Source organism: Mirounga leonina, unplaced genomic scaffold (assembly GCF_011800145.1).
Source record: "Mirounga leonina isolate KUSES-001 unplaced genomic scaffold, KU_Mleo_1.0 Mir_353, whole genome shotgun sequence".
Taxonomy (NCBI): Eukaryota; Metazoa; Chordata; class Mammalia; order Carnivora; family Phocidae; genus Mirounga; species Mirounga leonina.
In genome coordinates, this window is record NW_023270699.1 from 1,677,045 (window position 1) to 1,685,862 (window position 8,818).

Here is an 8,818-nt window from a genome sequence, read left to right on the forward strand (position 1 = left end):
CTCCTCCTCCTCCCCTTCCTCCTCCTCCTCCCCTTCCTCCTCCTCTTCTTCCTCCTCCTCCTCCTCCCCCTCCTCCTTCTCCTCCTCACCGAGCTCCATCCTCCCTCTGAGCTCCCAGAGCTGCACGTGTCCAGGCATCCTGCCCCCAGAGGCTGAGGGACCCGCGGGCTGGGGTGCAGCTGTCCCTGTGGCAGCCGTCCCCGTGGCGGCCCGGTGCTCCAGTGGGCAAGGAGCACTTGAGGAGAGGGCAGCTCCCCACCCCGCCCAGCTTCCTAAGGTCAGGGTCAGGACCTCGCAGCCTGTGGGTTGTCTTGCCATCAGTGAGGCTCTCTCCCTCTCTGTGGGAGGGGTATGCCAGCCAAATTGGCACCCAGGCCACATCCTGCTGCTGCTCGGGACCTCAGTTTTCCCACACCCATGGAGCTTACATGCTGGCTGTTGGGAATGTTTGGGGGCCCGGTCCGTGGCCACAGGAGAGTGAGTGGGGCTGCCCCTGCCCTGGGGCCGTGGTACCAGCTCACCCTGCCGGAGCTCGCGCATGACTGGGGTGCTTGGGGAGGGCGCTCCCACCCTCTACTTGAGCAGCCTTGGGGTGGGGTGGGGGTCCCCAGAGGCCGAATGTGCCCATGGCAGTGGCCGGGTGGGCCCGGGGTTGGTGGGGACCCTCGAGGCAGCACGGCCAGCTGTGGAACTTTGCAGGGACCCAGATCGAAGCAGGGGCTGGCCACGGCCGGTCTTGGCCTGAGCCCCACGCCTCTGGCTGGGAGACACAGACTGGGCCTGGCGTGAAACCCAAGCTGCCTCCCAGGCCCATCCGCCCGCTGCTCTGACCCAGGAAGCCACTGTGCTACATGGCTTCTGCTTTTGACCCTGAAAGGGAAGGACGGACTGTTCCGTTGTGACATTTCTGGGTCCTGATTATAATCTTGGTGGGGACCAGGGAGCAGGAGGGTCAGGGAGCTTGAGGCTGGGGAGGCCTTTGAAACACAGGACCCCCCTCGAGCCCCTGGCCGGCTCTCCTTCACCCAGAGCCCCCCCCGGTGCAGAGGCAGGTGTTACAGGAGAGCAAGGGGGGGCCCACTTAGAGGCCACACCGGGAGCCCCACGGGCCGAGGCGGGGACCACACAGGGATACCCTCCCAGCCCCCCACCACTAGGCCGCGTGCTGGGTGGCGAGCCCCAGGAGCCCCAGAGGCCTGCCGCGGGGAGAGGAGCTGGCATTCCCGTCATGTTCTGGGTGGGCCCTATCGATCTCTGTTTCTGATCGAACAGGCCCCTTCCTCCCTGTCACCCGATTCTGGCTTCTCTGCCCCTTGTCTGCTCTCTTGGCCAAGTAGAAAGACCACAGCCGGCTGCAGAGTTGTGAGATGGGGGGAAGGGGGGCGGGGGGCGGGGAGGCCACCCGGAGGGGCGTTCCTGCTTTGGGCCCAGCCCGGGTCTGGCAGCCCCCGACTCGGGCACTCTCAGGGGTGGGCGATGTTGTCCATGCTGACCGCTGCCCAGCAGGCCACGGGTCAGAAGGCGCCCCGTCTGCCCTGAGGACCCAGAACAAGACCTTGAATGCCAGGCCTCCCCCAACGACCTTGCCTCTGGGGGGCGACAGGCCCCGTCCACGCCTTACCTCAGGTGCTGAGTTTTTAAGGACAAACAGAATCACGGTCACCTAGAGCTGTGGCCTCGGGCAAGGCAGACGCGGACTCTGTACGCTCGCTCGCCCTCCTGCAGGGGCGTCTGAGCAGGTGGCTGGCTCGGGCCTGGTGCCCGGGAGGCGCTCCGGCTACTTCGCAGCCTGGTCCTGGTTCTGCAGCCACCAGGAGGCCTGGGCCGAGCGAGGCTCCGCTCGGAGCTCAGCTATCAGTTCCCGTGGGACTCAGGCGTGACCCGGAGCGTGCAGCACCACGTGTGATGTGTGTGATGTGTGTATGTGTGATGTGCACGTGGTGGGCATCTGCACGTGTGCCTCCCGCCCGTCCTTGGAGGCCCCTGGGCCCACGCCACACCACCCAAGCTGTCGCGGGGAAGGCCCCGGCTGGGCTCGGCCCAGTGCTCCCCAGCCGGGGCGGCGGGGACGGGGCCCTCCCAGCTCTGCGCCTGTAGGCCAGCCAGCCCCGGTGTCTGGGGTCAAGGCCCTGTCCCTGACCCCTTCCCTCTGCAGGACATGCTGCGCCAGCGCGCCCTGCTGCTCTCGCTGGGGGGTCTGCTCTGCCTCTGGTCAGGTGAGTTCTCTGCATCCTGGGTCGGAAAGAAAGGAGCCCGACCCCAGGCTCCCTCCCGGGCTGAGCTCCAGGGGCCGCTTCAGAAGGACTGTGCCACTGGGAGCAAGTCCCAGCCTGCAGCCTCAGTGTCCCCACACTCTGCAGTGTCCCCACACTCCTGGAGGCATGGCCCATGAAGCCTGCCTTCCGCCCTCCCTTCCTGGCCCTCCTGCCGACCCTCCTTCTCCCCCACACCCCACCCGTTTTGGGCTCTCCTGCCCCCGCCCCATTGCGGCAGCCTGAGCACCTGCGGCTCCGTGGGCTCTGTCGGTGGACCCGCGGGCAGGCACCGCTCACAGGCCGCGTCCTCTTGCCCCCAGCCTTCTGCCAGGAGTGCACCAAGTACAAAGTCAGCACCTGCCGGGACTGTGTGGAGTCGGGCCCTGGCTGCGCCTGGTGCCAGAAGCTGGTAAGAGCCACCATGCCCCGCGTGGCCACCAAGGGGCCTCGCGCCTGGGCTGCCGTCCCCGTGCCCGACCCCCGGGTTGGGCATCCTCGCTCTGCTTCTGGAACTGCTGGCACCCAGGGGCGCCACCACTCTGTTTCCCCAGACCCTGACCACGCCCTCCTCCCCCGGGACCCCCCAGACCCCGACCACTCCCTCCTCCCCCAGGACCCCCCCAGACCCCGACCATGCCCTCCTCCCCCTGGGACCCCCCCCAGATCCCGACCATGGCCTCCTCCCCTCAGGACCCCCCCGCCCCAGATCCTGACCACGCCCTCCTGCCCTGGGGGTCCCTGAGGTTTTGACGTTGCATGCATGCACACGCATTATTATTTTTTTCTCAAGCATTTGAGAGTAGACTGCAGACCTGAAGCCCCTTCATCCTTAATACGTCCCACCTCCTTCTCAAGCGCAAGGCATCCCCCCAGAGACCCACAGTGTGCTCTTCCAAGACAGGACAGCTGCCAGGGCGCGGGATCACATCTGCACACCCTACGCAAATATTTCCAGCGGTCCCAGGGATGCCTTTGGCAGCGTTTGCCTCGGGCTGTGGATGACCCAGGATCCGTTCTGCCCACGGCGGTCCTGTCCCTTTAGTCTCCCGGAGCCGTGACAGAGAACCCCCTCTGCTCCGTCTTGCACATCCTTGACATTGATGAGTGCAGAGCAGCAACCATGTCGAAGGCCCGGCGCTCCCTCTGCTCCGGTCCAGGGCCTGAGTTTGAGCAGGAGCCCTGCACCGGGCTCACGCCGTCACCACGTCCCAGCACGGGTCCCCGGCTAGCTTGGACCACTCAGCTGAGGTGGCATCAGGAGGCTTCCCCACCAGGATACCAGTATTTACTCTGCGGTGAATCAGTAACTTGTGGGGAGATGCGCCGGGGCCAGGAGACCTTCCCTTCCCGTCAGGCCCACACCCCTCACGGGAGCACCCCGGGTGCTTCGTGCCTGAGTCGCTCAGTACCGCGAGGGCTGCAGAGGGGTGGCGTCCAGGTCATAAACTCCTGTAAGGGCTTCTAATGTAAGGAGGAGTTTGTCCTTCTCCTCCTGTCTCTCTCTCATCCACGTGGACCCATAGAGTTTTAGAGTTTTATTTTATTCAGTAGCTTATAATGTATCCCTGTCATTTTTTTTTTTTAAAGATTTTATTTATTTATTCATGAGAGACAGAGAGAGAGACAGAGGCAGAGGGAGAAGCAGGCTCCCCGCGGAGCAGGGAGCCCGATGCGGGACTCGATCCAGGGACTCCAGGATCATGACCTGAGCCGAAGGCAGTCGCTTAACCGACTGAGCCACCCAGGCGCCCCTATCCCTGTCATTTTGAGGCTCAAATAGTTCCAGATTGGGCCGCTGGGAGCCCCCTCCCCAGGCTCTGTGTCCCACTGGCACGCCCCTCATCGTTTTTTTGTTTTTGCTTTTTATTTTTGAGCGCTTTCTTCCTCTAGAATAAGATGCCCCAGGCCCAGACCTACGTCCTGGCCCCAAGCGTGGAATGTTTCTCTGGAAGTTCCTGGTTCCCTTTCAGGAGAAGCCGGGCTCCTGACATCCGCAACACATTTCCTCATTTTCTCGTTCCCTCGATGCTCTGACAGGAGCTTCTGAGGCCAGCCCACAAGCAGCCTACGGAGAAGTGGGGTGTGGGGTGTGGTCTCTCCCCTTGGATGCGATGTGGCCACAGCCCGGGGGCTGAAATGTCCCCCAGCGGGTTGGAGCTCCTCAGCCCCTCAGTGAGCTTATTCGATTTGTTGGAAATGCAGTGAGGCTGGTAGCTTCCACGCGGATTACATGGGAAGCTTTTCTCAGTTCCTGGGGAGTTCCCTTGATTTCTCAAGTTCTTAAGCATTGACAGAGCTCCAAGGGGAAGTGCCAGCCCTCCCCGCCCCGCTATGGCCGCCCTGTGGTCACAGGCCCTGCCGCAGGCAGCCGCCCAGCACCGCTGCCTTACCCTTCCCGAGTCCCCTTCCCTGAAAGGAAGCAGAGAGAGGTATCGTGTTCTGTAGCGCGCCCTTCCTTGGCCTAGCGCGAGGACCCATGGAATGGGGGCCCTGCTCCTGCCCCGTTTATGGGGGCAAAGTGGGCATGAGGACACTACCCTGAACCCAGGACCCCCACACTCCTCTCAGAACAGCGAGGGGCTTAGCCCAGAGTCCCAGCCTGTGTGCCAGGGCTCCAGGGGTCCCACGTGCTTTCTCTCGGGAGGGCGCCCCCACCTAAGCTTCTGCATGGCCACCCCCGGCCAGGTGCCCCAGCAGGCTGCTCCTGGCCCTGGGGCTGCTGAGCGACCCCAGGGGCCAGCCTGAGGCTAGAGACATGGGTCCTTCAGTCATCTCTGCTGCCAGAGGCAGTGGGGGGCAAGCCCCTTGTTCCCAGACTGGCGTGATCTAGGAGCCTCCTGGAGAGGCCGTCAGAAGGCAGGTGTCTTCCTAGCTGCCCAGCCTCCCACCCACCCCCACCCCCACCCCCGCGAGGACATCTGTTTTGAATCCCAGGTGCAAATGAGGAGGGGCAGCCTCCTTAGATGACCCTGAGGGTCACTCTTGTGCAGCACCCACAGTGTGGCCCCCACATTTTCTCTGCCCTCCTCCTGACCCCTGACCCCTCCCCCCTCAGAACTTCACTGGGCTAGGGGAGCCGGACTCGGTTCGCTGTGACACCCGGAAGCAGCTATTGTTGAAGGGATGTGCGGCTGACGACATCATGGACCCCAGGAGCCTGGCTGAGACCCAGGAGGACAAGAAGGACGGCCAGCAGCAGCTGTCCCCGCAGAAAGTGACGCTCTACCTGAGACCAGGTAGGCTCGGCCTCAGCTGGGGGTGAGCCAGCATGTGTGTGTCGGTCACTCTGGGTGCCAGGGCCAACTGGTGGCACAAATGTCCACGTGACCAGATCAGACGGCAGGTAGGCGAGCCCCAAGGACTGTTAGAAACCTCAAGAGCAGCGTCTGAGCTCCCCTGTGGGCCTCTCCCCTCTGCCTGCAGGAGGATGCCCCCATACCCGGTATCTGCGGCTACGTGCTTCTGCTCTGTGTCCTTTCCAAATGGGAGAGGGAACCATCTGGAAAACACTGTTCTATCCCACTGTCAGAATGCCAGGTGCTCTTGGCAGAGTAAAGGCTCTGATAAGTCCTGCAGCCAAGGAACCTGAGCGACTGTTTAAATCAGTGTTGCTCAAACTGATTTGACCACAGAACCCTGCCAGTGCTCCAACAAGTGCCCTTCGGGAAGGCGGACATGGTGAAGGAACAGGACCTTGTGGACAGGCCAGGGCAGGGCTGGGGAGCTGCCTGCCCTGTAACACCACCCCCAAGATGGCAGGCAGCCCAGCAGGGAGTGGGAGGCACAGACAGACAGACAGTCCAGTCAGCCCCTCCCCCGGTCATTCACGCTCCCGTCACACGTTTGCTGAGCAGCTGCTGTGGGCCAGGCAGCGCCCTGGGGCTGGGACCCAGGCCGCACCAGGATGGGGGGGAGGGGCCGGTGCGGGGACGGAGCAGGCTTGCCCTGGCCGCCAGGTGCACCTCCCTCTCAGCAGTGCTCGGCAGCAGAAGTGTGTCCGAACGTTCTTTCTGGGAATGTGTGTTCCCTACTGCAACTCCAGTCTAGCTGGGTGCCCTGGGACTCGTCCACAGGCCTCGGGGGGAAGGGGCCGTCGTGAGCGTTTCGGGACCTGTGGAGGACACGCAGGTGCCCCCTAGACGCCCTGACTCTCCCCCGTCTCTGCCGGCAGGTCAGGCGGCTGCCTTCAACGTGACCTTCCGGCGGGCCAAGGGTTACCCCATCGACCTGTACTACCTGATGGACCTCTCCTACTCCATGCTGGACGACCTCATCAACGTCAAGAAGCTGGGCGGTGACCTGCTCCGGGCCCTCAACGAAATCACTGAGTCCGGCCGCATCGGTGAGGCGCCCCCCGCCCCGTCCCAGCCAGCCCCGCTGCTCACACGCCTCCCCACAGCCACGCAGCGCAGGGCACTGGGGGGCTCTGCCAGGGCCCCCCCGGCCCCCCTTGGGCCACTCCCGGGGGCTGGCTCCCCGGACACTGTCACGCCGTGCAGCCCTCCACTTCCTCTGTTTATGCAAAGTTAAAGACCACCATAGTATGACACACGCGAGGCACACCGAGTGCCGGCGGGGCCTGGGCGCCTGACACGCACCCGCCCGTGTTCCCGTGCAAGTCTGGGGCAAAGGGGACACCCGCCTTTCATCTCTGCCCCCCCAGCCATTGTCTCTGCGCGCAGGCCGCACGCCCGACGTGCACACGCTCGTGCTCGCACACATGTGCGCCATCACACTCACGCACGTGGGCGCGCGCAGACCCCCCCACGCGCCGTCGTGTTTTCTCGCCTGCCCTGGTTCGCAGCAGGGAAACTGAGGCTCGCGGGTGGGCCCACAGCCTCACGCCGCCTCGGCCTCCCCCTCGCCCACTCATCCTGCCTGCCCCTCAGGCTTCGGGTCGTTCGTGGACAAGACGGTGCTCCCCTTCGTCAACACGCACCCCGAGAAGCTGAAGAACCCGTGCCCCAACAAGGAGAAGGAGTGCCAGCCCCCGTTCGCCTTCAGACACGTGCTGAAGCTCACCAACAACTCCAACCAGTTCCAGACAGAGGTCGGGAAGCAGCTGATTTCCGGAAACCTGGACGCCCCCGAGGGCGGGCTGGACGCCATGATGCAGGTCGCCGCGTGCCTGGTGAGGTCCTGCCCCAGCCCCGGCCCCCAGCCTTCCCCAAACCTCCCTCCTGCAGCCGCAGAGCCACCCTCACTGGCCGGCCCCGCCCGCAGAGGGCCCCATGGGCCCGGGTTTCCGGACAGCCGGGGGGCCTGCCAAGCACCCACACACTTCGCCAGGGGCCTGTGACCCTGGGCAACTCTGTTGAGGCCTCAATCTAATAAAGATCTTGTAAGGCTAGGCCGCAGAGCAGTGTGATGCTGGCCACTCCTGACCGGTGTCACCATCTGCCGCTGGCTCGCCCCCCCCCCCCCCCCCCCCCGGAAGGAGGCATCCCCACCAGGCGTCCCCATGTCTGTCTGTGCCGGCCCTCACCCCAGCAGCCCTCCCCCTGCCTCCCCGCCCACCCTGGTGGTCCTGCCCTCCCCCTGCCTCCCCGCCCACCCTGGTGGTCCTGCCCGGTTCCGTCCCACCTGCAGTATCTATGCTGTGTTATGGTACCGACCACACCGTGGCTTTTTTTTTTTTTCTAAGATTTTATTTATTTGAGAGAGAGAGAGAGAGAGCACAAGCAGGGGGAGCAGCAGAGGGGGAGAATCCCAAGCAGACTCCCCCTGAGCGCAGAGCCTGACGTGGGGCTCGATCTCACGACCCTGAGACCATGACCTGAGCCGAAACGGAGTCAGATGCTCAAGTGACCGAGCCACCCAGGAGCCCCTTTTTTTGTTTTTAATATTATTTATTTTTATTTTTATTATTTTTTATGACACCGTTTTAAACCTTCACAAACCAGATTCCAATCTGCCAGCATCTCTGTGGGCCCCCAGGCCCGTGGACCGACCGCCTTTCTATTTTTGTGTGATGCTGTGCTTTATGACACGCATGTCGCGAGCCTCCCCGGCCACCCGTGTCCCTTTGTGAGTCCTTCAGTTTCTCTCATCTTTCGTGTCTACCATGTTTTCATGTTGTGACACACATTTCTGTATTTCTTTCTGTTTGGGGGGCTACCTCCTTAGGATTAGTCCCTGGTCTGATTGGCCCCAGAGGGTGTTCGTACAGCCCCCCAGCCACCTGGCCGTGTGCGTGGGCATTTCTCAAGCAGACCACGGTGCTAGAATCCGGGCCGGACGGGGGACCCCGAGTCCCGCGGCTGGTCTCGGCTGGGGTCCGGCCTCGGCGTCCTCCTGCTCCCCGGGAGAGCCAGGAGTGGGGCACAAGCCCGGCACCGGCCTCCAGGCTACCCCACCACCCTCTGCCCACTGGGGAAACTGAGGCCCGTCACCCTGCCATCTTCCCAGGAGGAAATCGGCTGGCGCAACGTCACTCGGCTGCTGGTGTTTGCCACGGACGACGGCTTCCACTTCGCGGGTGACGGGAAGCTGGGTGCCATCCTGACCCCCAATGACGGCCGCTGCCACCTGGAGGGCAACCTATACAAGCGCAGCAATGAATT

At 63.6% G+C, this 8,818-nt stretch overlaps 1 protein-coding gene across 2 annotated transcripts in view; it reads left to right on the forward strand.

The window, feature by feature from the left end:
• ITGB2 (integrin subunit beta 2) overlaps positions 1 to 8,818 on the forward strand; it is a 23,688-nt gene that overhangs the window by 4,695 nt on the left and 10,175 nt on the right. For both annotated transcript variants that reach the window (XM_035030043.1, XM_035030042.1), the window contains exons 2-7: positions 2,156 to 2,216; positions 2,576 to 2,664; positions 5,311 to 5,491; positions 6,427 to 6,597; positions 7,145 to 7,386; positions 8,664 to 8,818. The exon at positions 8,664 to 8,818 ends at the window's right edge or, in 1 of these variants, runs on beyond it. In XM_035030043.1, coding sequence (XP_034885934.1) covers positions 2,159 to 2,216; positions 2,576 to 2,664; positions 5,311 to 5,491; positions 6,427 to 6,597; positions 7,145 to 7,386; positions 8,664 to 8,818 — 896 coding nt within the window. In that variant the 5' untranslated portion in view covers positions 2,156 to 2,158. The remainder of the gene's footprint in view (positions 1 to 2,155; positions 2,217 to 2,575; positions 2,665 to 5,310; positions 5,492 to 6,426; positions 6,598 to 7,144; positions 7,387 to 8,663) is intronic.